The 27,737-nt window shown below is 41.7% G+C and overlaps 3 protein-coding genes and 1 long non-coding RNA gene across 5 annotated transcripts; 2 read left to right on the plus strand and 2 right to left on the minus strand.

Moving 5' to 3' along the window:
- The first annotated feature begins 2,431 nt into the window (after positions 1-2,431).
- Positions 2,432-4,464, plus strand: LOC119126643. 2 transcript variants are annotated; one of them, XR_005098670.1, is made up of 3 exons: positions 2,432-2,520; positions 2,997-3,067; positions 3,568-4,464. It is a non-coding gene; the product is annotated as an uncharacterized LOC119126643 (long non-coding RNA). The 2 variants fall into 2 exon arrangements; XR_005098671.1 differs by having other exon boundaries at positions 3,016-3,067.
- Positions 4,465-4,879: 415 nt separating this feature from the next.
- Positions 4,880-12,445, plus strand: ccdc92 (coiled-coil domain containing 92). The gene is made up of 4 exons (XM_037257872.1): positions 4,880-5,038; positions 8,182-8,319; positions 8,514-8,555; positions 9,998-12,445. Exons 2-4 carry the CDS (start codon positions 8,184-8,186, stop codon positions 10,801-10,803), a joined length of 984 nt encoding a protein of 327 aa, XP_037113767.1. The 5' UTR covers positions 4,880-5,038; positions 8,182-8,183; the 3' UTR covers positions 10,804-12,445.
- A 3,997-nt stretch (positions 12,446-16,442) lies between these two features.
- On the minus strand, positions 16,443-20,943 carry chmp7 (charged multivesicular body protein 7). The gene is made up of 9 exons (XM_037257854.1): positions 20,463-20,943; positions 19,579-19,750; positions 18,913-19,098; positions 18,682-18,815; positions 18,159-18,207; positions 17,955-18,074; positions 17,781-17,879; positions 17,643-17,700; positions 16,443-17,215 (listed from the first exon to the last, which is right to left on the minus strand). The coding sequence occupies exons 1-9, from the start codon at positions 20,735-20,737 to the stop codon at positions 17,025-17,027; spliced, it is 1,284 nt and encodes a 427-aa protein (XP_037113749.1). The 5' UTR covers positions 20,738-20,943; the 3' UTR covers positions 16,443-17,024.
- Positions 20,944-22,215: 1,272 nt separating this feature from the next.
- On the minus strand, positions 22,216-26,843 carry lgi3 (leucine-rich repeat LGI family, member 3). The gene is made up of 9 exons (XM_037257849.1): positions 26,120-26,843; positions 25,500-25,571; positions 24,862-24,933; positions 24,492-24,563; positions 24,109-24,180; positions 23,809-23,978; positions 23,562-23,726; positions 23,375-23,465; positions 22,216-23,075 (listed from the first exon to the last, which is right to left on the minus strand). The coding sequence occupies exons 1-9, from the start codon at positions 26,320-26,322 to the stop codon at positions 22,346-22,348; spliced, it is 1,647 nt and encodes a 548-aa protein (XP_037113744.1). The 5' UTR covers positions 26,323-26,843; the 3' UTR covers positions 22,216-22,345.
- Between the last annotated feature and the right edge of the window lie 894 nt (positions 26,844-27,737).

The following is a 27,737-nucleotide window of genomic DNA, read 5'->3' on the forward strand; positions in this document are numbered from 1 at the left end:
GGAAAATATGCATTTTGGTTTGTACACAGACTTCACATCATGTGAGGTAATTTAGGACTTAAATTTATGAATATTTCTGCATTCAGTAGTGTGCTGTGTGAAAAGGACTAACAATGAAAGAAATTCACCTGATTTTGACTCTGAATTAAGTTATTTTGAAAATGTTTTGGTCTTGCAGATTTTGCATAATCCCAGTTTATCCCATTCCTTGTGTACAATATGTGCAGGATTTTATTTTCTCTTCTCTTTTGGTTTAGGCATTTGGCATCATCACAATGGGTTGAAAGCAAAAACATCAAGATGTTGACAGATGGATGGCCATAAAATATTAATGACCTTTTTACTTCATTGGAAGGTTTGTATGATATATTTTGAGATACTAAAACTTATCTGATTTTGTGAACAACTTTACAATTTTTCTGTTGTTCATAATAACCCTAACCCTAATCAACTTGTGACCTAACATTTTAATGGCACAACATTTGAATGGTCTTACTTTGCACACACAAACTGTATGTTATCTTGAATTGTCTTCATAAGACAGCGTAGCGTCCTGTTCTTGCTGTCTGCTGTATGCACACTGGCTCGGTTTTGCCCCTCTTATTTATTGGGTTATTGGTTTATTATTTATTCATCGCTCATTTTATTTATTATTATTATTTATTATTTATGGTTTGTGCCTTCTTGTTTTTGTTTTGTGTCGCCTACTTGTATGTCTCGTTGTGTGTCTTGACATATGAAGGGATTGACAATAAAGCTGACTTTGACTTTGACTTGACTTCATAACACCAAATGTACTGTCTTTGTCATTTTAGTGTAATGTTCTAATGTAGTAAGAAACAAGAACCAGAGCAACGTACCACATAGTGTACTGTACTACCGTTAATGTGGGGCGCGGGTGAGGCCAGACTAAATGACTTACTATGTTTATTTATGTATGAAAAATACTGGAATATATCCTGGCTGGACTACAGACAGCAGACAGAGGCCCTGCAGACCTACTCTGTCCAATGGCAAGAAAACCAACTGGGCCAAAGAAACTCTCCCTGACACCTCAGCTTTATTTTTAGCCAAATGTACTCATTCAAGCTCATACAGTAGCATATAATTCTGTCAGTGAGCTAAATAAATCATGACATTTATTACTTTAATGCTTGCTATACAATCCTGCACGTATTGCGTTTAACTCGCGCATGTATGTACCGGTATGTACGTGTGTGTGTGGGGGGGGGGGGGCGTGTGTGTGTGTTGAGTGAATGGTGAATCCTCAGAGGGAAATACTGCATACCGGTTTAAGAGGAGAACGTTGAGGCCAGTCCTGAAGCCTCTTCATAAAGTATCCTGTGAAAGGAAAAACAAGAGCTCTGCTACTCCAACAACATTAGAACATTCTTCAGTGGCATTAGAAAATATTTGGAGAAACCCAAGACATGAGCCCGTGGTGCCGGGAGAACTATCGGGCACGAGCTGCCAGGAGAAGATGTGGCTTGGAGGAATGTGCACAAACACACAGTTGCTCTTGCTGCATTGCAACTGCGCCTCTCTTGATGTGTATGGATTTGCACTTTTCAAATAAAATTTGCCAGCAGAATCAACCTTCCACCGCAAACGATATACAAGTTGGGTATTTGGTTAAGCTAAACAGATCCCTAATCTAATGCCAAAACATATTTCCATATTGCAACAGAAACAATTATTCCAAGAAAATCTGCAGTCTTTTACCACTCTGGCAGTTTAGAAATTCTATTTTTAATCCAAATCTATTGTATTATGCCAACAACAATCCCTCAATGAGAAAGTCCATTTACACTCTATTTTGCTTTGCACACCACGTATAGAACCAAACCGCAGGAGGTGCATAGTGGGTTGCTGCTAAGCTCAAGAGCACGTCTACAGTGGGTGGAAAACAGCTCTACCTTTTGCACACACACACAAATCCCACCTTTTGTTTGTTTGCTTGTTTGTTTGGTAAAACAAATGTGCTTAAGACACAGCTCATCCTGTTCCAGTGTACAAAGTAAGATCTGATGCTTGGGTCATTTTTGGTTGTGGAGGAACTTGAAAGCCAGTTTTGTTGTAGAGGAACTTGAAAGCCATGACCTCAATGCCATCAAAACTCAAAAATTGTGATCCAAAACATCCCATCCAACATTAGTGACTGACCATCCCTGTTTGGACACATTCTCTTATGAACAGGTGTCCCAGTACTTTTGTCCATGCAATCTTGCAGGACCACACAATTATTGCTGGTCAACTCCCAGTTATTTGGTGGGCAGGTGATGGTTTGTGGCTGTTGTTTCTGGCCCTTTTCACTTCACCCTGTCAGGTCACCAGCAGCCCTCTCAGCAATTGAGGCGGGCTCAACAAGCAGACAGCAACTGTGTTTACACAACCTTCAATTCCTCTGTCAAGTTTGTGTAAATGAGTCACAGTGCACACCACAGGCTGGATGGTGCACACAGAATCATACCTTTGTGGAGTCCAACTTGATGGACTGTGCAGTTTGCCACGTGCTATGGGGTAGGTCTTGTTTTCGTGACAGCTGCAGCATTTTTATGCACCATTATTGCCCAGGTTCAATTCTCACGTTGCATTAGTCAGAGCACTGCACGAGGCACACATGCACAGCATAGATTATTTAAAGCATACAGGAAATGTGTGAAAATGCTGCTTGTTTTTGATTAATTGAAGCTTTAAGTAGTTCTGGCAAGGTGTCAGTCATGGTAATTTGTTGGAGTGAGTGGCAGATAAAGGATCTTTTCATTGCAGACCCAGGGGGACTTGTAATAGAATTTCAAGCCAAAGCAGTGCCCTTGCCTCAATGAAAATACAGCATGGAAGGAATTTCCTGAAAAGAAACTCAATCCCATTGGCCACAAACAGCACAATATGCACTGCAGGAATCATCAGCATACAGCATTGGGCTTGGAAGTATTATTATTAAAATAGATGAAGTAGTTGGGACAGTTTGCATTTGAAGTGTATTTGTGTCTTAGACAATGCAGATCCTTCAAGTGTGGTGTCAAGGATGTCAGCGGCTTCACTGAAGATGGCTGAGGAAGAAGAGGTAGTAATCCATGGCTTTCCTGTGAGGTGTGAGGATCTCATGGAGCACAGCTGGTGTTGCGTTTCCATTCAAGCAGCTGGGCCAGGGTGTTGTTTTGTGGTCATCATCAGAAGTTCTTTTGAAAGCGGATAGTCAAGCATGGATCCCTACGGACTCAACCACCTCAGTGTCCACATCCCTGTTGTGGACACAGCACCTGTGATCTTGAGCAAATGTGGAAACACAAGATGTGTCAAGGCCAATGAGGTGTTGAAGAAAGACAAGGTGGTGAAAATAAAATGTTCTCAGCTCAGACAGGGTGTGCTGTACGAAGCTGCGAAGGAGCTGTCCTGCTGGGAGCTGAGCTTCACACTGACCCCTACAAAATTATGATGAATCTTGACAATGTGTTGATGGGGATTTCCACAACCAGGGAAAACTTCAGGGTTAAAATTTTGTCCTTGTATTTAGTCTGGACACATGCAGTAGAAAATAATTCTGCTTTTGGTTTTGTTTGGCAGGCATCTTCTGTTTTATTTGGAGCCATGAACTAAAGGATGAGTAGCGCAGTCAGACCAGACGGAGCCCCGAGACCAATGGAGATCTCAGAGGCACTAAAAATCTGATGTGCGGACGTAAAAAACAACAGACTTTGTTTATTTGCAGCATTTAATCTTCAAGTGGCCCCTGGGATGGATTCCTACCACTGCCGGTTCTAGTGGTGGACAAGGGGGGGCACCAATCCCACTTTGAAGCCCCCTCAGCAGTCATTTTTTTTATTGTGAAACCACAACAATCCCACATCCTGTTGACAAATAGCTTGTGACCTCTTGAAAAGCAATCAAAACGCTAAAAAGAAATCGGACTCTTAATTAAAGCAACCATTTCCTTCCTTGTTACATTGGTGCAAGACATAAAAATGTGACATTTACTTCAGACAATGACAAATGTAAGTGAACAAATTGGCTGCTAATTGTACACTTGACCTATGCGAAAATGGTCTAAATATACACACAAAGTATGACATATAATGTAATAAATAAATAAATAAATAAAGTATGTATATAAATGTATTAATCAAAGACTAGGACCAATACTGTGCCTTTGGAAGTAAAATTATTATTATTATTATTGTGTCGGATCTGAAGAATTTAACATAGTAACTGAGAAAAACTGGAATAAAGATGGGAATAAATTGGGTTGGTTGTACATTTTTGCCACTTGAACCGCTGTTTTGTGGAATACGGCCTCCAATTACTTTGAGTTTGACCCTAACCCTGATTTAGTCGTAATGAATGGGGATCTCGGGTTACCTTCTTGCAAACGCCACAGGACGGATGAAGTTCAAATTGCTACCGTGTAATATGATTTCAAAAAGTATTTTGAAATATGTTGATTTCTATATAATGTGCTATGTATGGACGATCGCATAATTGGCAAATAAAGAAACGTAATCTTGACATTAAAACACGCCTTACGTAATGAAGTAAACGTCAGAAGAACCCGTCCCACTTGCTGTAGCTCCAAAATCCGATTCTGCCACCAGATGGAGCCATATCATCACTTGTGAACATGTGCCAGTCTGTTGTTATGGCAATGACGCTGGCAAGTGCAAACCGTAAACGCCTAACAACATCAGCTTAAATGCAATTGTCATTTCCTCAAGAAACATTTCTATGGGTTATTTGCTGAAAGTGTCGTTGTTGGCTGTGGTGGCGATAGATAAGATAACAAACTTTGTCGGAATACCTACAGCTGAGATGTTGACTTGTGGCTTCCCATGATGCATCGCTTTATTTGGTGCGGTCGCATAGGGAGATGATAGGAACCTGATCCAGACGGACACAGCCGACCCCCCTCCCTCCCCACTCTCGCCTTTGGGCAGCATCAGCGACATGCTCGCCTAGGCGCAACGTCCTTAAGCCGCTGTGGCTTGTCTAGTTTGTATCTTTGGTCCAATTGTCCACGGCCGGGGTTCGTTTTCGCCGCAAGGTAAGAAAGCACACGACGTCATATGAAACGGAGGCGAGGGGTGTGTTTTATTATATCGTTAGCTCGTCGGCTAAGCTTGCCTTCTTTCATTCAAAGACTCTCGTGATCGCCTTCGTCTTGTGTTTAAATGAAGCATGCGCATGCGAACGTACATTTGTCAGTTACGCATGCTTTCAAGCAGGTTGCCAGATTATGTTCACTGTGAAAGGCTTTTATGTCTTGGAAATGCCCTTCATCAGTGAATAAACCATAGCGATATATTGTGTCCAAAATGCTCGTGGGTGCCTTCCTGTTTGCATCATCGCCACATCGTCCACAATGCACAAAGCATCTTGCACCTGTTTACTTTTTAGTAATAGCCAAGTCGTCGTAGACATGACAAGGACGTACCTTCTGAAAGGAGACAATGTTGAAAAGCTGCGGCGCTGGTGCATGTCCTGATAAACACAACAGGAAGCGATCTGATGCAAATGTAGGTTAAGCCGTGCCACTCGGCACGGCCCTTTGTTTACCACTATTGCGACAAGAGCATTTTTAGCTTGGTACCGATCAAGATGCTTGTGTGGTCGCTTATTATGGCAAGACTTTACGGCGTGGCCCGGTTGATGTGATGCCGCCAGGCTGCAACGTCACTTTGTTCGCGCCTATGGGTGCTGTCCGCAATGCAGGTGCTGAAAGTGGAAGTGCGCTGCGAAGTATGCACCATCGCCGCACACGCACACGTACAGACACATTCATCAAGTAAGCTTGCACGGTCACGAATTGATCCAAATGAATGAATGTCCCACCTGTCATTGGAGGGAAGTAACAAGTTGATTTTTCAGATACATACTTTTACGTTATCTGATTTTTTGACGACCTTTTGACATTTAAAAATGTGTATTTCAAAAGTTTAAAAATGCACCAAAAAGATTAAATTTAATTGTGTGATTGCGAGTTGTGAACTAGGTTTTAGCTTATGCTTCCGCCCAGCCCCCCGACCCTCCCTTGTCATTTCGAGAAGAAACAAGTAAATATAACTTTTTTTTTTTTTTTACCTCACCCAAGTAGTTAAATGGCCGTTTTATATAAGTCACAGTATCTACTAGGGCTGCTCAATTAATTGAATTTTAATCATGATTACAAGTTTGGCTCCAGACGATCTAAAAGTTCATATAATTCAGGAAAAATGATTATTGGTTTTTTCCGTTCTGAGACGCGCATGCCCAAGTCAACCACTACGCCCATGTTACCTGTTTATCGAAGTATTTATTTTGCACTAAAGTATCTATTTCTTATTGTTTTTTATTTATTTATTGTTTTCAAAAGATTGAGTCCAGTACAACTGTTTACTTTTTACTACTACGTACATTATAAGATATTTTTATATATTTAACAGGAGAGTGTGTTTAAAAACATGTTCAATAAATACCGTTCCAAACATGTTCCATTAATGCTGTTCCAATTTCAAAAACATAATCGTGTAAATAATTGGGATTTCAATATTGAACAAAATAATCGTGATTATGAGTTTGTCCATAATCAAGCAATCAATCTACTGTTATTTGTAAATTTATTCCAGAGTCTGTACTTGTTTATTTTTACTGAAATGACTCTGCTGCCTATACAAAGATACTGGTGGTTGTCGTTTGCAATGGCATGGAGTGCACTGCATCACATGGAGCTTTTCCAAATGCCTCAGATGGTGCAAATCAAATCAAAGCACGTGTCTCATGAGCTTCTGTTCGGGGTACCTAACGTTGTGTCCTGCCTGAGCGTCAGCTACGACTGTGAGGGAGTGCCGTGCTGAGGATGTTAGCTCGTGGCTAATGTTTCCTGCTGCTGCAGTTCATTGATTATTAATGCTGTATCTGGAACATTCAACAGAAGTGGGTGTTGCAACAGAGCAACTCTCATAGCTTTTACTTGGATGCGTGCTATTTCTGTTTTATTATACTGATTAGAATCACCGAAGGGGCTGGCAAACCCGTACTCCGCTGTATATGTTGCAATTAGTAGCACTGAAAGAGCCACATTATGCACATGCAGCCGTGCATGGAGCTTCACTGTCCTGCCCTACACGATTCTCTCTTTCGAGTCACCTTGATGTGAAGGCATGTCTCGTGTTAGTGCCAAGTGAGGTCATGCCTTAGAAAAAACACGGAAAGCAATCCGAGCTATTCTAGGAAAGGGCTGGGATGAGAGCAATGCTTTACTGGAAGGACTCAACATTACTCATCAATAATGGATCATCTCTTTAGCCTTTCTGCCTCACCAATGCAAATGCATTTATTTTTTAATATATTTTTCCAATGTTTTCCTCTTAAAGCAATGCAGTCCGAGGCATGTGTCCAGGCATTGATGATCTGTATTATTTATTGTATAGTGAAGTCAGAGGGTGCAAGGCTGTGGGAAGTACGTATCACATATACGCTTGTGTCACTCTCAGGATGCCCATTACAATTTAACCATTGTGCTCCAGGTTCAGCGCCCATTTAAAGTTGGCGTCATTTTGTTTTCTTTAAAAGAGGCTCAGTGTACATTTGTTTGGCTGCAGTACCTGGACAGGCAAAGAATTAGAAAAGTAGTCACAACAGCCGATTATGAAATATACACAATGGCCATGTTCCAAAAACCCTGTATGACCTTGTAATGTATACCAACCTTTGGGGTTATAAAATTGTCAGAAGTTTATGTCACAGTCATGATCCAACTGCGACTGACTTTAGGGAATGTTAATGGGAGTTGACGGGACCTGAGATGTGGTAAGGCAATCATTCATTTGGTGACCATGCAGTGATGTCATAATGTCATCATTCAGCACAAGAGTGCACTGAACTAAACAACTGAAGAAGAGTAGCATTTTGTCAAGTTGAGTTTCATTCACATTTTGGCAACTCTTCCAGGCAGCAAAATTTACTCAGAACATTCAAACCCCTTTTAAATTAATTGTTTATCCCCGGTGACGGGCATTGAAGATGAGTCCATACTTCCCTGGATAATTTCAGTTGCTAGGTTGTCTCATTTCTATTTTTGCCTCTGTTCTCGATGGATTTTAAGATATCAGTGAAGGCAGATGGCTGTGAAATATCATGTTCGTGCACTTCAAATGACCCTTGTTTACATTATAACTTAGTTTTCTTCTTTTTTTGTGATGTTATCAGCCATGGCATCGGCCAACGTTACGCTGGAGAATCAGCTGCATAGCGCCCAGAAGAACCTGTTGTTCCTCCAGCAGGACCACGCCAACACTTTGAAGGGGCTGCACGCGGAGGTCCGACGATTACAGCAGCAATGCACAGGTGACTCTCTTGCTCTGTCACAGAGGGGACACTCAAGAGGGTGTGTGGTGCATCTGGTAGTAAAATGGCATAAAAAGCAAGCAAGTCACCTTTTGCTACTTGTTTAAACTGTTTGTGAAGAAACAGTGCCTGTGCTGCTGATTGAATTGTGACTGTGGGCTTGCTGATGATCGATCACCTTCTTGTATTTTCAGACCTGACATATGAGCTCACTGTGCGAAGCTCCGATCCTTCAGGTAAGCTCCTGTTACCAAGAGTGGTCTTCCATTGCTACATCCATTGCTCGTATTGGACCCTCATTATTTCAAAGGTTCTTTGATTCGGATCCTTTTTTTTTTTTTTTATAAAAATTGTAAAATTGTGAAAGTGTAGCTTAAAAGAATGTAGGCGGCGAGCTTTGAATCATTGCTTTGTGGGTCATTGCTTTCCTCATTGTTGATTAGATCTGTCTGCTCATTGCCAAGTGCCCAACCCCCACGTTGCCATGGCCGTGACACCATGTGACTTGAGCATTGATACTGGCTAACAGGACAGTTGTTTAACAGCCAGGGAAGCTCCAGGCAGGCCTAATGCAGCTCGAGTTTTTTTTTTTAAACTACCTGTACAGCCTATACACGCGGTGTCGTTGGCTTTACAAGATGGGCCAGTCCAATTTTTTAGAGTATCATAAGAGGCTCACTCATGAGAGGCACTATCATGTCAATGTGGGCCAGATTGAAGTGCAGGAAATGGGATTAAGAGTCACAGCCCTAATGCACGGTCGCTCAGCATCACGGCGCCTGATAACATACTGCAACTAAAAACACATGCGGCACATGTCATCATTTCACCTCAATATACAGTTCTCGTCTTAAAAATCCAGAACAAACACAATACTCATGATTCTTTCTCACTTTATTATTTTAATACGACACATAAAAGCAGTACTTGATACATTCTACTGCGTCTTGAGTGTAACCATGTCTAAAAGCAACAAAGGTCATCAGAGAACAAGGTCCTTGGTGTAATGTGAGACAGGAGTGCACACAGCACTAGTCTCCATGCAACTGTCCACTTGCATAATGATGTGCTTGTCGCCTTAGAAATGCCCCTGGTTTGTTTTCTTTACGTGGTTAAACATTTCTAACAAACCAAATGAGGAGGCCTTCTTTTATTGGTCTCAAACAAAAGTTGGTGAAGTTTGTTTGTTTATTTATTTATTTATTTATTTATTTATTTGATATAAATAATGAAGTGAGATTAATCCATGGAAAAATAGTTTATAAATACATTTACATTTGAACTAACAATTAAAATCATATTTGGCTGTTGTCAGTGTAAATGCTCATTGGGCTAAATGAGATCATAGTGGTGTTATACAGCCCACAAACACCTAATTCAGCGTATATCAGCTCAAACCTGTCACAATTTGGCAAGTTTACTAGTTTTCACAACTCTTCATCTATCTATCTACACATTGGTGTTATTATTGAGCAATCTTAAGCGTTGAAAATGGCTTGCGCTCTTTGACAATACAATGTTGATGTTTGAACACATGCTGTTTTAGAGTCTCCTGATACATGAGGAACGTGGATTCCACTCAGCGCTAGCCATATGTAATTTAGTGTTTGATTAAAACAGACCAGAGTGTCACAGTTGCTTACCAACTTGTCCTAACCGATTGCTACGGCTCGTGCAGACAGCGGTGAGGTGCGATGCCGAGAGCTGCAAAGGAGGTGCGAGGAGCTGGAGGCAGAGCTGAAGAAGAAGGAGGAGGAGAACACAGAGCTGCTGAGGGACTTGGAGCAGAAGAACGCCATGATCTTCGTGCTGGAAAACACCATCAAGGAGCGGGAGAAGAAGTACCTGGATGAGCTGAAGATGAAGAGCCACAAGCTGGCCGTTCTGTCCGGAGAGTTGGAGCAGCGAGCCAGCACCATCGCTTACCTCACGTCACAGCTTCACGCCACCAAGAAGAAACTTCTGGCGGGCAGCTCCTCGGAGGCTAGCCCCAACGTCAGCCCCGTCACCTTCAAGCCCACACCTCCGCCGCCCAAAGACAGACAACCTGAAACCCCACGCCGCCGTATGAGGAAGAGCCTCTCCCAGCCGCTTCACCCCGAGCTGACCGAGGTGTACCGGCTCGGCGCGGACGGCAAGCGGTTGCTCCTGCGTGATACGGTGGACGCAATGCCCGACCCGACGCCCTTCCTGCAGGCGGGGAGAGAGTCTACGGATCTGCAGGTGGTTCGAGAACGACCCGCCGTCATACCGCCTATTGCCTCGGAACGCCCGCCCGTCACTGCCTCGGGGGCCACGGCCAGTCCCCGTCACAGCCCGGCTCGAGACCGCCAGTACAGGGCTCACGTGGGGGTGGCTCACCGCATCCCCCATGAGACCCCTCCCTTGGCCCCGCCCCAGGCAGAGTTGGAGACTCTGGCAGTGGATCAGGTGAAAGAAGAAAGGGTTGTGCGGAAGCGTACTGGGGCTGACAGGACAGTTTAAAGCCGTCGTCACACACGCACACCAATGCACATGCTCACACACTTACACGACTCACAAAATGTTGCAGGCAATCGGCTTTATCGTTCCTGAAATGGACTACAGTGAACCAGCTCAAATTTACGGGACGGCGTTCACCAAAAACACCTCCTTGCATTTGCTGAAACTTTCTAATTCACTGTTTTGAGGATCAGTCCAAAGTCACATCTTTTATGAAAGTACTGCTTTGATGCCATCCCGTGGTATCCCAATCAACTATTTTGAATTGAGCGGAAGAACTTTAATTTAGTAAGGGCACAATAATTTGCAGCCTTCTTGTTGGCAATTTTAGGAAATTGCAAACCCCTAGGATGGTGTCACTGTATACTGAATTTGACCTTTAAAATTTTGGATGTCCCACTTATGGAATGTTTCTTTTTTCATAACTTGCTGCTCTCTGACACAAGCAAAAATCACAAGAGCTATTTTTTTCTTCTTCAACAACGTCCACTTTTATGCCTCTCGGTGACTCTTCCAGTCTCTCTTTATCTCAGCTGCAGCCTGTTGATGGAACTGACACTCTAAGCTCAGTGGCCACTTCCCTCTGAGGACATCTGTTTGAAGTCTGACAATAGCAAGCAATGGTCGATGTCATCTGGATCTTGGGCCTGTTTAAATGCAGATTCTCTCAAAACAGGAAGCTGCTCGATGGTATCAATTTTGCTATTTACGTCCTTGTCAGAGAACAGCAAGTTGTGCTGAAAAGTACTGACACATTGTTGATTGTGTATTCAAAACTTCACTAAATGTGACAGTCCATTTTAGGTTCATCCTGAAGTTTTACCCAAAAGCCCGATATGCCAAAATTTTGTGAGCAGTGTATCGCCGTGTAAAGATACACAAGAGGGAGCGAGGAGCCCAAGCACTGTGTAGCCTGCTTTATACGCAAAACACTGTAACGTAAAATGAAAATGACGCCATGGATCAACGGGCGTTTCTTCATGCACAATTGAAAAGGACAACTGTACCGCAAAGCATGCCAAATGTTTCTTCTTTACAACCCAACGAGTGTTGAATGACAACGCATCATTCTGTTCTATGGTGCAATCAACACATCCTCAGCCAAATATCTGCATCAGTGCCTGCTTGGTGCAAACAACTCGCACACTGCATAGTGTAGTTATGGCGACCAATTGTCTCCGGATGTCACGACAAACTGTCTACAGCCGCTAAGGACAACAGCAATGATTTAGCTAATGCTCTCCGAATGACTTTCACACGCTTGCAATGTCAGTATAATTCCATTACTGTAGGTTGCATACTCAAGGTGAAGCGGTAATGGCACATGCATATATGCTTCAATTCCATGCGAGCTAAAAGTCGTGTCTTTTGGGGAAAAAGATGGAAACATCTGCATTATCTGTGTTATTTGTGATACAAGGGCATTTGGAAAAGTACTGCTGTAATAGGATTTTGTGATATAATTATACTTTGTAAAGGCTGTACATTTGTAAGCAATTCCTGTTTTTTTTAAATTCTGTGTTTATTAGAGAATACAACAACACCTCAAATGGTAATGTCACTTTATATCCTGCTTTTCACATAACACTTATCCTTGAATAATAATATAAATCCACACAATAAAGCTTTTTTTGCCGATTGCCTACTTGCTTCTTGCATGCATGTTTCATGTCCTTAGGTTTCATCGGGCAATATCAGATGCTACTTATCATTCACGGGAGATACAGCAAGCACGTGCACATATTATACATAAAAAGGATGATTCCCTGCCCTTTTGTCTATCAGAAGAAAAAAGTGCCCTTCTTAGTGTTGGCACGTGAGTGAACGATTCGTGCAAAAGAACGAATCTTTTCAGTAAACGAGAGTGAACGAATACTTTCCTAAAGTGATTCTTTTTTCAGTTCATATGACTTCAACCAGTAGGTGTCGGTAATGCACATTGAAGCTGGTGCCAGCTCGCCGTAAAACAAAACGAAGAAGAAAATGACGTAACTTCCCATTCACGAACGAGTCGTGAATTGCATTTCCCGTTCACCAGCTGAATGGATCTGTGAGTGAACGAATCACTGAGTGAGTGATTTGCATTTCCAGTTCATCGCGAGAACGGATCAGTGAGGGAACGATTCAATGGGTGAACTGCCTTCCCGTGCATCAACGGATCAGTCAGTGAACGTGTTGCGTCTCCCTCCTCGTCTCGGGGAGATTATGCTTTTCTTTGGGTAATCTTGATTTTATAACACTTATAGTAGTTTTTAAATAACGTGTATGCATATATACGCCTAAATATTGTTATCCAATATATCTACTGCAATTTCACATTGGATTGCTGGTTTGAAATTCACTTTTAATATTATTATTATCATTTTTAATAAACATTTTTGTTAAAACTTGTCTGGTGTTTTATTCCTTGTTTTTATGTTCGCCAATTAAAACATAAAAATCAGACATTTGGTTAACTGCTTTATATGACAATATGTGTAGGTACACCTCATGGACACTTCAATAGGTACACTACACAAGGTAAAAAAAAAAAAAAGAATAAATTAAGGGTTAATTGCACAATAAAAGCACATTTAGGCATATTCTCACACCTGGGATCGAACCACCCTCTTACCGAGCAAGAGTCCGTATCATTAACCAGTCGGCTATTTCGACAAGGTATCTCGTTGTCGTCTGCAATCTTTTGTACTAGTGATGTGCATTCCAGTTTTTAAGTGAACTGAATCTTTAGAATCGGTTCACTCAAAATATTTGTTCAAAAGAATCGTTCATCGAATCGTTCGCTACACTTTCTTATTTATGTATTCTTTTTTTTTTTTACCTCGTGCAGTGTACCTATTGTAGTGTCCATGAGGTGCACCTAATCACAGGCCACTTCAATAGGGAAAAGTGAAAGTGAAAGGTGCCACACCCGCCCTCACCCCCACCTCCTGATTGGCTGTTTGATCTGTGACGTCACTTGGACACTCCATTAGGTACACCGCCATTTTCAAGTGTACCTAATAACAGGCCACTTTATTAGGGAAATATCATGGTCAAAGGTCACGTGTCAAGCTCGAGTCCTCGGGGCCGCATTCCAACATGTTTTCGAAGTGACCCTCGTTAAGCGCACCTGCGTGAAAAGTTTTAGCTCCTGCAGAACGTGAAAGGAGCTAAAACTTTTCACGCAGGTGCGCTTAACGAGGGAATCACACGGACACTCCATTAGGTACACCGCCATTTTCAAGTGTGCCTAATAACAGGCCACTTTATTAGGGAAATATCACGGTCAAAGGTCACAGGTGTCAAGCTCTAGTCCTCGGGGCCGCGTTCCAACATGTTTTCCAAGATTCCCTCGTTAAGCGCACCTGCGTGAAAAGTTTTAGCTCCTTTCACGTTCTGCAGGAGCTAAAACTTTTCACGCAGGTGCGCTTAACGAGGGAATCACACGGACACTCCATTAGGTACACCGCCATTTTCAAGTGTACCTAATAACAGGCCACTTTATTAGGGAAATATCACGGTCAAAGGTCACAGGTGTCAAGCTCTAGTCCTCGGGGCCGCGTTCCAACATGTTTTCCAAGATTCCCTCGTTAAGCGCACCTGCGTGAAAAGTTTTAGCTCCTTTCACGTTCTGCAGGAGCTAAAACTTTTCACGCAGGTGCGCTTAACGAGGGAATCACACGGACACTCCATTAGGTACACCGCCATTTTCAAGTGTACCTAATAACAGGCCACTTTATTAGGGAAATATCATGGTCAAAGGTCACAGGTGTCAAGCTCTAGTCCTCGGGGCCGCATTCCAACATGTTTTCCAAGATTCCCTCGTTAAGTGCACCTGCGTGAAAAGTTTTAGCTCCAGCAGAACGTGAAAGGAGCTAAAACTTTTCACGCAGGTGTGTTTAACGAGGGTAACTTGGAAAACATATTGGAACGCGGCCCCTCAAGGACTGGAGGTCGACACCCTGGTTTAAGTGAAAAGTGCCACACCCGCCCTCACCCCCACTTTCTGATTGGCTGTTTGATCTGTGACGTCACTTGGACACTCCATTAGGTACACCGCCATTTTCAAGTGTACCTAATAACAGGCCACTTTATTAGGTAAATATCATGGTCAAAGGTCACAGGTGTCAAGCTCTAGTCCTCGGGGCCGCATTCCAACATGTTTTCCAAGATTCCCTCGTTAAGTGCACCTGCGTGAAAAGTTTTAGCTCCAGCAGAACGTGAAAGGAGCTAAAACTTTTCACGCAGGTGTGTTTAACGAGGGTAACTTGGAAAACATATTGGAACGCGGCCCCTCGAGGACTGGAGGTCGACACCCTGTTTTAAGTGAAAAGTGCCACACCCGCCCTCACCCCCACTTTCTGATTGGCTGTTTGATCGGTGACGTCACTTGGACACTCCATTAGGTACACCGCCATTTTCAAGTGTACCTAATAACAGGCCACTTTATTAGGTAAATATCATGGTCAAAGGTCACAGGTGTCAAGCTCTAGTCCTCGGGGCCGCATTCCAACATGTTTTCCAAGATTCCCTCGTTAAGTGCACCTGCGTGAAAAGTTTTAGCTCCAGCAGAACGTGAAAGGAGCTAAAACTTTTCACGCAGGTGTGTTTAACGAGGGTAACTTGGAATACATATTGGAACGCGGCCCCTCGAGGACTGGAGGTCGACACCCTGTTTTAAGTGAAAAGTGCCACACCCGCCCTCACCCCCACTTTCTGATTGGCTGTTTGATCGGTGACGTCACTTGGACACTCCATTAGGTACACCGCCATTTTCAAGTGTACCTAATAACAGGCCACTTTATTAGGTAAATATCATGGTCAAAGGTCACAGGTGTCAAGCTCTAGTCCTCGGGGCCGCATTCCAACATGTTTTCCAAGATTCCCTCGTTAAGTGCACCTGCGTGAAAAGTTTTAGCTCCAGCAGAACGTGAAAGGAGCTAAAACTTTTCACGCAGGTGTGTTTAACGAGGGTAACGTGGAATACATATTGGAACGCGGCCCCTCGAGGACTGGAGGTCGACACCCTGGTTTAAGTGAAAAGTGCCACACCCGCCCTCACCCCCACTTTCTGATTGGCTGTTTGATCTGTGACGTCACTTGGACACTCCATTAGGTACACCGACATTTTCAGGTGTTCTTAATAACAGGCCAATTCATTAGGGAAAAATCATGGTCAAAGCTTAAATGAAAGTGAAAAGTGCCACACCCGCCCTCACCCCCACTTTCTGATTGGCTGTTTGATCTGTGACGTCACTTGGACACTCCATTAGGTACACATTCGTGAAGACCATGCCAGCCGACACACATTATGCCGACATTGATGTTTTAATTTTGTATTTGTTGATGGTGTTATTACATTGAATGTGTTTGTGTTTGAATAAAAGGTTGAAAAAAAAAACGACAGACAACAATGAAGACTGCATTTTTATTCTAATTTTTAATCTATCGTTATTTAATACCACGAATGAGTGAAAAGTCTAATTTCAAAGTAGTCAAAGTTAAAAAAAACAAGTGATTGACTTGGTGCAGTGCACACCGGTGACCTCTGGTGGTTAAAACTATAAAGCTATGTAGAGCCTGAAAATGAGTATTTTAAAGAGGGCAAAGAGTGAGGCATCCACCACTTATGTTGACATAAAGCTGACCAAAACCATCAGTGTGATTAAAATACATTTTATTGGCAGAAAAAATCTTTTGAGTAAAACTATCTTCTCGGTCGAGTACACGAGCGATGCGTGTGGTTTGATATGAAACATTTGGCAAACAAAATTGGACAGGAAAAACATGACAATCTTCACTATAACTATACATACACTCAAGGAAAAACTGCTTCTCTTTGTCAAAGACACTCTAAATGAATTAAAAGCATATCAAAGAGTATACAATATTTCAGCGACAAATTACAATTTTGAATTAACACAGGCTTCACATCCAGATGAGAGCGTAGTTTGTTTCTTCTTTGGCATGCACCCACTGCAAAGGAATTTAGACTGAAAGAAGGAAAGTGCTTTTCTACCTGTCTTGACTTTGTAACAACTTTAGTATTACTCTCGCTTCTAGGTAACTGCTCCTGGCTTTACATAGTAACAATTCCAGGTCACTTTGTTTGCCTTAGCTATGCAAAAAGCTTCATTTCTTATGCTGCAGAAATCCCGCATGGGTAGAAAAAAAAATCATTTTAACATTTGCGCTTATAATTCCTTTGCAAAGTGATGGAGAATGACAGCCCATCTGTATCTTTAGAGAGTCAGTTGCTTGAGTTCTTCTTCCAGCTGCTTGGTGCCGACATTCATGTCCGTGTCAGGGACGGCGGGTAGCAAATCCAACAGGTCGTCACCCGGGATGCTCGGCAGGGGCTCGCTTGGAACCTCAGAAATCGTGTTGGATTCATCCAATAGCGATTTCAGTTCTTCTTCCAACTCGTCATCATCTACAAAAACAAATAGTGATCAAATACAACACTTCCTCAAATAGTGGCGCCCTTCCATTGTGATGGTTATGAACTGGTCATTCTGCACTTCACTGATTAACAGACATGACTGGTCACACGTGATTAAAAATCCATGGATATTAAATCTAATTTTCTTTTTAAAAATGTTTGACTTGACAGTATAATATAGCCAACCAAATGCGGGTTGTGATGCTTATTTATAAATGTTGACATTTTTAGGACATTTAAACAACAAAGTTTAGGAATCTGATAAGTAAGCAGAATAAAAGCCTTTTGGAAAAATACGAATTAAGGATTCTAAGACATCCTGCAAATAAGACCGCTCCTTATTGAAAGCACAACTGACCATTATTTGAAAATCTCAGTACAGTAGATCCGATTATGAAGAAAGGACAATTTGACGTACCTCCACTGGTGAATACTCCAGATATGGCTTGGTTCACATCATCTTGTTTGTCACATAACTGTGTCAATGATAAAGGCTTTGTTTAGATGTGTCCAACTGAATCCAAAGTAAGCAATCAAAGTTTTCAAATGAACTTGCCTCTTGGATTTGATCAAGAAGGCTATCTGCACCTGCCACCGTCACGTCCTCGAGAGACAGTCTGAGGCTGGTCATTCCCGCTTGGTAAGCTTGTAGAACCTGCAAGAACAAGACAGACTTTTAGTCCTTGGTGTGAATGTTGATTTTCAGCCTGTTTGTTTTCTAACGGTCTACCATTTTATCGGTGTGCGACTGGGCTATGCGATCCAGTATGCCTCGAATAGACTCTAGCTGCCCAAACAAGTTGTCTGCTCTCTTTTCTGCCCTTTTACAGCCTCTCAAACACCTCAGTGCCTGTTGAAGGGACAATAAATAGGAGCACGAAATGGACTGAATTTCATTTGGTCGCTCATGTTTTGGAGCATCTTAAGCCTTCACCTGTGTTTTCTTCCCTTCTCGAAGTAAAGCTCTTGCTTCTTTTCTGCACCTGAACACAAGAAATAGAAAAGAGCTTGATAAGAAATTTGCCTTAAAGATTGTGTGTTAATGCTCAGTGAGTGGTGACCAAGCAGTAAGTCAAACAAAGACATGAGCACTACATCACGAGAGGGCGGACTGTTTAATCAATGGCGTATCCACAGAATTAAACTAAATAGACCCAGATTTCACACTGATAAAATACATCGGTGAGCGGATTGTGATGAAATCATCATTCCTTCAATATCTTTACTTTTTCAAATATGTGCCTTCGATCAATAATGGTAGGGAAACAGTGCACTGAAATACCGTCGCATTACAGATTTTAAAGGGGTCAATGGGACATAGCATAGACATTTGATTTTGTTTATTATTTGTAAACAAACTGCTAGCCAAGTGAAATTTAAATTTAACAACCATAAAAAATAGATTGTTTAATCGCATTACTTGAACCCTGAGCAACTGTTATTAGTAGTGGATGTACTTATCAGCCTCCAGGCCCAGTTTGTCCAGACGATCCACCAGCGGTTTCTCACTACGCTGCAACTGATAAACTCCGATATCAACATCACTGACACTGGAGACGCGACTCTGCCCAGCTTGGCAAAATTTAACAATCTGTAAATAAATACAAAATAAACAAAACATAAGATGTCAGCTAGGAGAAAAAGAAGAATGAGCGGTTGTTTGTTGAGTGATGAGTTCTGAAGTTTACCTTCTCCCCCTCATGCAAGGAGACCGCGACTTGTTTCTCCCTCTGCAGCTGCAGAAGAGCCATGCATAGGGTGCTTTCATCGGCACACACGCTGGAGGAGAGTGTCCACAGGTCTTGAAATGACATGACGGAGCGATTTGCAAATTCACTGCTTTGGTAAATCCGGAGAACTTCGGCTGCTTTCTCCTGGAAAGAACAATAAAGACTGGAGTGAGCAGGAAAGAAAAAAAAAAAAGCATTGATGTAGACAATAGCAGCCTTATCTGTTTGTGATTGATCAACTGACACAGGAGCTCTGCTACAGTAAAAAAAAGTTGAACACCGTGCTTTCACTGACACTGGATGATTAATTACGTAAGCACGTGCAGGGTTTTGATTTTATGGTGGGGGAATTTATATTCCAGATGTGCATTTATTTGTAATGTCTTAAGCATGTAAATGGAGCGTAGCGTGTTATGCCAATGGCCACTTAGGGTACCTTATTGAGAACTGCCGGCTCTACAAAAAGAAATAAAAATAATACAAAATAATGATGTCAAAACACACTCATAGACTTAATCTTACAAAAATGTGCAACCTTCTGTCAATCTGCAATCTGTATTATTTTATGGCCAGTGTCTTTCTAATCTGATTCTGCTGCACATAAACGGAAGATGAGCAACACACCTTAACCAGGTCGATGACAACAAAAGACTCCTCCGAAAGTAGTCTGCTTCCTCCCAGCAAAGAGGAGAAGGTCCATTTCAGAGGCTTCACCAACAGGAGACCAACACCCCAGGACAGCCAGCCGCAATCAACATTGGCAGCAAACTCAGACTCCCTCTGAAGCTTCCCACATCTGGATGAGGTGAAAAGGAAATATAGTGGAACCACAATTTCCGGAACCAACGGACAGGAAAAAGTGACTGCCTTGATGCAGTAGTTGTCAAAGTATGTTAGCTCAGGAATTGGTTGCTGTTTACTGGCACTGTGACGCAATAAACAGACACATACTAGTACACATATTTCAGGGTTACGCTGCTGTTTTCACGGATGTACAGTAAGACAAGAGCAGGGTAAGTGATGTGCCGACGTGGTGGCCATGTTGGATGGGGCAACTATCCAAAGTGACAGTCCCAAACAAGGGAATGGAAAAGCATGGACGTTAGCTAAGCATCACCATAGGCATGCACCTCAAAAGGAACATAATAGAAATATGAATGTATTACTACTTACTTGTGGTGTTAACATAACAAAATGTAGAAAAGGTGAAGTGCTGTGAATACTTTGCAGATGTATTGTTTGGATACACAGATCTGTTTGTAACAGATATTGACTTAACTGTAAAAGACTGACATGGGCCAAGGAACATATAGTTACATATAGCCCAACAACAATTCACATGTAGGTGTACTTTATGTAGTTTAAATAATATAACATGCAAGTTTATTATTTAGCACGAACCTGGAAAAACAACATGAGCCTAGGAGGAAGATAATATCTAGATATTATAGACTACCCGCCCCCCCAAAAAAAATTTCTGAAATTGGAGCATACAGTACAGTATTTACCTAGACATGGAGTGGATGACAGTCGTCAAGCCCAGAGGTGATTTTTCTTTCCTACTGAAAGTCTTGTTGAGGTCCTGCAGATTGGCACACACGGCACGGCGGTCCCTGCAGCTTTGCACGATCAGAGCCGTCCAGAAGTCCATTTTACTGTCCCAGTCCATCGTGTTGACGTCGCGGTTATCCTTGAAGTCGGAGAATAGAAAATCCATCCGTTCGTCGTCGTCCCATTCGGAGGGAAATGTCGTTTTGACGGCGCCCGTCATGTTTGTTGGCATTCTAATAGTAAATGCTAGTGCATTTTATAACAGCGGATGTTTCTCGCAGCACTTCCGGTGTCAGCTTGAGATTCCGGAAATGGGTGATCTCTTCGCAAATTTTAATTATTTATTTGCAAACTCCTCGTTCTCTCATTTTGTAGCATCTTCATGCTTCCCATCGGAAAGCTCATGCAGGAGACGGGGGGAAACAACAGGGGAGCGAGGGCGGACTATTATTCTATGCGGTTTCATGGAGACGGCAACTACAAATGACGTCACATCTTTGGAACGCGTCACTAAACGAAAGCAAATAAATCTCTGTTACTGAATTATCGCAACACTTCTACTTTATGATTCATGTTTCAGGTGGAATTAACTCAAACTCTACCTCAATACTGAAATTCTGCAAATTAATCAAGTCTGTATGTTAATAGGAATGTACAGACTAACTGCTTGCGGTGTTTTGTTCAATGTGTGTAATGTAAGATGTTCATTGTGTAACTGTGCTCCCTCTTGAATAGGACTGCCCTGCAAAATATTTATTTTTTATCTCAATGGGATTTTTGCTGGTTAAATAAAGGTTGAAAAATATAATGAAAACAAAATCTATTATTTGTTTGCCCCCTGCAAACATCTTGTATTTAAAGACACTTAAATCAAATGTGTATTACTGCAAAAAAGCATAAGGATATAGTATCCAAACTCAGACCTGCTGCACTGGTAACAATGGTTGACATTTTTTTTCATTTTTTAATCAGATTTGTAAGAAAACCTTTTCCTTGATTTTCATATCTGCCCTAGTTTTCTCTAGCACACCAAATGTTTGTCATAGCTGTAGATGGCAATGCACAAGCTTTTTAAAGGTCAAATTTAAAAGCAAAAAAAATAAATAAGATTTTTCAAAACTGATGTGCTGGAAAAAAAAATAAAGATTTTTTTAAAAATCAAAATGTGCTTAGGGACACACAAAGCCACCTTTTATCAAATCTGTTGTTGACCAGTCTAATTGTAGCTTTTTAAAAGTTTACATGCATAACATTCAGTATATCACTTTTACCAGTTATCAGACGAAACATAATTTTCTAGTGGCTGATTCAATAAATGCACATACATTTCAACAATAATATACATGTAGAAACAGTGATTTGGCATTTCAGTCAGCATAGCACTGAGGCGGTATTATGAGTAATATATTTTAAACTTTTTTTAAGTTAGTCATTTACAACATCCTGTGAAATAGCAAAACCTCACTGCAAGTGCATCTCAATAAATTACAATTGTAGAAAAATTAAATTTACTTTGGTAGTTCAAATCAAAAAGCGAAACTCATCCAGACTCATTTTCAGTATATGATTTATCGGTAAACTATAATCATTAAAATTGTTCAAATTAATATTTGATCGTGTGTGTGTGTGTGTGTGTGTGTGTGGGTGTGTGTGCGTGTGTATAGTGGATCTATTATCTATAAGCAGCAGTGATACATTATTCGGTTTTTCCTCTCTTCCTAAATAAATTATTATTTAACCTGAATAAATAAAGTTTTCCAAACCTAATTTATTGAGATGCACCTGAATACTCCTGCACGTTTTTGTTTTTTGTTGGCACAACACATTGTCTCTCACATTTCTATTTTGCACTGAGATCAACCAGAAGGTGCTGGTAGGCAAAAGAATTGCCCTTGAAGCTGGCAGCCAACATTATGTCCTTATTGTCGACGGACATGAAGCTGAAGGCCCTTGGGGCTCTCATATTGAGTTCTTGGAACGGCTGAAAGCGCTGAGTGAGATCATCCCACAAGTACACTCTGGAAAATGAGAAATCACTCCCAAGGATAAGGTACTGCCGAAGGCCCACGGTGAAGGGATGCACCACCATTGAGCCGCGAGAGGGAAGAGTCTGGATCTCGATGAAACGCTGGCCTTCCCAGCGGAGAATTTTCGAGTCACCAATGAAGCGTGTGAGGCAAAGATAAAGCGCCTTCCGAACCCAGAAGTGTTTGACCATCTGCACGTCAGCTTGCTCTGTGATTTGGGAGAAGAAATCAAACTGCTTTTGGCTTCGGTTCCACTGGTAAACCACTGGTGGTTGAGTTGCGCTGGAGAGGATGAGGTGAGGCTTTCCTCCGACGTTGAGGAACTCCACATGGGTGTCGCGGTGCCAAGGATGGAGGGATTGGTGGGAGTAAAAGCCATTGCTGTTCCATCGATAAATGCTGGTTGAACCGGCCTTCGAACTGTCTGCTACTACAAAATAGCATTCACCATCGAGCTGGAATGTCTCCACAAAGTTGGGCTTCTTCACTCGTGTTGTGTCAATGTCTTGTATCTGCACAAAGCGAAGAGGGTCCTCTTCCCACCTGTAATTTGAACAAAAAGCCTCACAGTCCATTCTTGATGCAAACACATCTGTGCAAAGCTACAGCATCTAAAGTATTTTCGTGTCCATACAGCGACGAAAATGGATGGACGGATGGACGGATGGACGGACGGACGGACGGACGGACGGACGGACGGATGGATGGATGGATGGACGGACGGACGGATGGATGGAGTATTTGTTTGTAGAGGTATGTCATGCCACACTAATTATTTGAAGGTTGGAATCATAAAACCAGTAGAGAATTTCTACATAGCAACAGAGGTTTGCAAAGCTTACTTGTAGATGTGAGATCCACCAAAAAGTTGAGCCACAACCATGTAAAGCGTGTCGTTTATTACTACTGGTTTGCAGTACAAAGCTGAACGAGCTGCAAAAACACATATAAGGACGGCACAACAGATAAAAGACAAAATAGACAAAGTAAAATACTGTAATTTCTGGCGTGTTTGTCTCCATAACTTACAGGTAATGTTCTGAAATGTCCTGAATTTCATTTCCACATGATCCCACACATAAAGAGTGCAGAAACCGGATTCAGGCTGAGAGAAGACAACAAACATATCTCCCCCAAACTCATAAGACTCCACAGACATAGAATGGAAAGGAAACGTTTCATAAATGGCAAAATCTAGAAAAAGAAAATACAGAGAATGAGAGCAAATTATAAACTGCAAACTTGCTCTTCAAACAGAAAATGACAACGTTCTAACCTGCACTGATGCAATTAAAGTCTCTTGGGGCAAGGTCGTGGATCCTGCGACCCTGAAATTCAAAAGGGCTTGCACAGTATATGGGAGGAACAGAAGTGTTGGTCTTTTCTATCCAGTCAACCAGCCACTTGATCTTGCAATCACAGCGGAAGGAGTTTCCTCGCAGGTCCCTGAAACCAATGATGCAACACGGATACAAAGTGTTATCTCAACGATTGACCAAGTCAGTTTAGTAGTTGAGTGCAGAGTAGCATGACAGGATCACTCCAACAGGTCAACTCCAACATGCTTAACACTTACAAATCTGTGAGGATGTCCAGATGTTTAAACAGATCTCTGGGCAGCTGTTGGAGGTTGTTGTTTGAGAGGGATCTGAAAAAGTTCACTTGATGATTTATACAATTATTTTGTTGTTAAATTTACTGTATGCCAAAGTTCTGGTCATACAGGCAGCGTCGTGAGCCACACACACTGTTTTCCATCACTCCACGCCGATGAACTCTTCACCATAAATGTAAAACAAATGGACGAAGGAGCAACTGAGTGTGCCTTCTCGTGTCTCACGACAACATATTCTTACGTCACGCCTCCATTCACAATGCTCAGAACAAGGACCCTCCCTATACTAAAGATGAGCTAGTTTATACTGCAAAATGGCATGCCGGGAGTGATGACATACTCACAGATGAGTCAGAGATTTTAGTCCCCGGAAGGTATATTTTGAGAGAGTTTGGACTTCGTTATTCTCAATGAACCTGAAATAGAAAAACAAGTTACTTGTTTGGCACAATTGATTATGTGTTATCAATGCAAGGCAAACGAACAAAAAGCTCATTTTAGAAGCTAGTACAAAAAAAATAAAGATTTACAGATGTATGCATTCATATTTAGCAATGACTTTTAATTAGCCACAAATTAGAATGTGAAAATGCAGAGGAAGCATCAGTAAGCCATGAAAAGTCAGTCTCTGATAAACCGAACTTTTTACTTACCATCTAAACACATCCAATTGTCAAAAGAAACTTCAAGTAAAGAAATTGAAATTTTACTAACAGGTACTGAAGGTGAGACAGCCCAGCAAAAGCATCATCCGAAATGGTGGAGAATGTGTTGGAGTTCAAGAGTCTGTGGACACAACAAAAATAGTTTGAAAAATAGTAGTCAACTACTGTGATTATGCACCCAAGTTTTTGGACATGTGCATATTTTCACCAACATTTTATTAAATATGAACAAACATTATAAATAATGTGAAGATGTGCCTATCCACGAAAATAGAGCCGGTCAAGTAAAATGCACAGTCGACTGTCATCACACTACATTTAATGTCATCACTGAAACTGAAAAATGGAGCAAACAACTGCAAGCTTGCACACATTAATAATACACACACAAATGATTGAATGTGACAGACAAATAGGCCTTTGTCAGGGCACAACTGAGGCACTCAGTTATCTGGGATGACAGAAGCACTACTCGTATTCTTGCTATGCCACCACTGTTTTCAAACGCCATTCATTTCAAGTGGCTGGAGTTCTTTCATTGCTAAAGTGCTTTAAAAGATTTTATCACAAACCGCAGCATGAACTGTGTGCAAATCTGACATTATTGCTTGGGGGGGCATTGAGAGAAAGTGATTCTGTTGCACACACTTCAGATGAAAAACACTGCTGTTGTTGTCATACACTTACAAAAACTGGAGTAGGTGAAGGTGCGAGAAAGCTCCCTCAGGAATCGTCGTAAATCCTGCGTTCACCATCGTCCTGTGCAGACATTTAATATAACAGCTGATTTTACTGGCAGGGCCAGAATTCACAAGTGTAATGTCATGTGGCTTTATGAGGTTTCATTCCCAACTCTTGACCCGACTTTTTTCAGGTCACATCTGTCATTTGAATCTTTTCCAAACCGGAACACACAACATCATTTCTTACTTCTGTTTTGCAAAATGAGGTCACTTTGCCTTCTTGTCTTGAAATCCGTATGCACTACTGGAGTCCACATCACGTGAACAGAAGCTCTCAACAAACAGCCCCTTACCCTTGCAGCAAGGGTTCAGTATTATTTCATCTAATCTTTGGAGGACAGACAGCTAATCTATTGCAAGGCGCAACAAGATGTTGCTGAGTTCCAATGCTTACCATATGTCCGCAATTTGCAAATGTATACAAACACAGACAGCATTGCATAATAAAACAACATGTTTCTGTTTTCCTCATCTGATCAAACACACATTTTAATCCTCAGGACATAACGACATCATTGATGACTTCAAGCAAGTAAGAGCAGGGAGACAATAGTTTCAACTCACAGAGAAATGATGCCAGGTGGGAAGCTCTTTGGAATAGCCTTCGTATCCACACAAAAAGCACTATCTTTGGTGCACGAACAGGTCGCAGGACAGCGGGGTATCTTGATGGCCTTTTTTGTGTTTGTGTCTCCTGGCAGGCAGAAAGACAGACACAAAACCAGCAAGTGAATCAAATGGAGACATCTTGGTCCAATCTCCATCATGTTTGAGCAGAAGGAGAAGGTGAAGCAACGTGAGCAGAAAAGCAGGTGCTGTGATGGCAGGCAATGAGCACAGTGCCTAACAGCCCAGCACTAACGCTGAGTGCCCACTTGAGAGAGAGAGGGATGGGTTGGGGAGGGGAACCGAGAGGGTTCTTGAGTCTCCTGGTTGCTCTGCACTTTCCCTTGATTCATGTTCTATGCTGCGACACAAACTGTGCAGCAAGAAATGATGCTTTCTTGCAATGGGACCAGAAGAACCACTGAATTATTTATGAGCACTCAAAGAGTGCACAAAAGGCTGAAGGTAGACAAAAACTCAATCTTTTATATTTTACAATAGGCAGTGTATGTGCCCTGGACCACAGTGGCCACATACGATAGACAAATAAGCATCCACACTCACATTAACAACTAAGGACGATTTAGAGTCTTAACCCTGCCTTAACTCTCTTAACCAAAGGAACATTTTGGTCATATGACCCACGAACTAAAGGGAAAAAAAGCTGAAGCCAAGATTTCAACCTACAACCTCCAATTGTGAGGCAATTATGTCTTTACTGTAGTGCTGCCTGGCTAAACTGAATTTCATCAAATTTTGCAATTTTTATTAAAAAATTATTACGTGTCAGGTTTTTGGTACCCATAAGCTGTACATCAAAATGGAAAAACATACTTTTGATAAAAAATGTAAAATACTTTAGAAAGGAAAGTAACTCTATTATTTGTGGGGTTTGCCCCTGCGGTGCCGTCACTGAATGTAACTTTAGTCCAGACAACAAGCTGGGGTGAATTTTAAAATAATTCCCCCACGTTTCCAGTCCAGAAATGTGGTGGATTCACTCCCTCTAAATATTATTATTATATTATTGAGTGATTTTTTTTGGTATCATTTCTGTGATTGACATGAGCTTCACTGCCTCTCACTCTCAATCTAGACTCCATCTTCAAGTGATGCTAAAGATTATAAGCAGTATAGAAAATATATGGAATTAAAGCGTTGCCCTGTACAATACTGAAGAAAAAGTAAGAAAACACAAGAGGGCGCTGACGGCCATAAAATCGTCCATTGAAGCAGCAGGAGACTTGCACGGTGCTAATGGCCCGTGCCAGGCATTACCAACCTCCCCTCACAAGGACTCTGTTGACACAATCACAAGCAAGGAGTCCTCACGAGATCAGTCAGGCAGTCAACAGTTAAAAACTAATCACAATGTCCTTTGTCTCCAAAGCACAAAGAATGAGATAGTCCAGCGTATTATCCTACATTGTTATAGCAAATTTGGATTATCCATGCAGTTATTATATGCACCACTTTTTTGTACTTTTTCTTGTCATGGCGATTTCTTGTCTACATGATGTGACACTTCTTTTTTTGTGATCAATATATTATCCTTCTAGGGTGCAAAAAATTGAGC

Source organism: Syngnathus acus, chromosome 9 (assembly GCF_901709675.1).
Source record: "Syngnathus acus chromosome 9, fSynAcu1.2, whole genome shotgun sequence".
In the NCBI taxonomy this organism is placed as follows: Eukaryota; Metazoa; Chordata; class Actinopteri; order Syngnathiformes; family Syngnathidae; genus Syngnathus; species Syngnathus acus.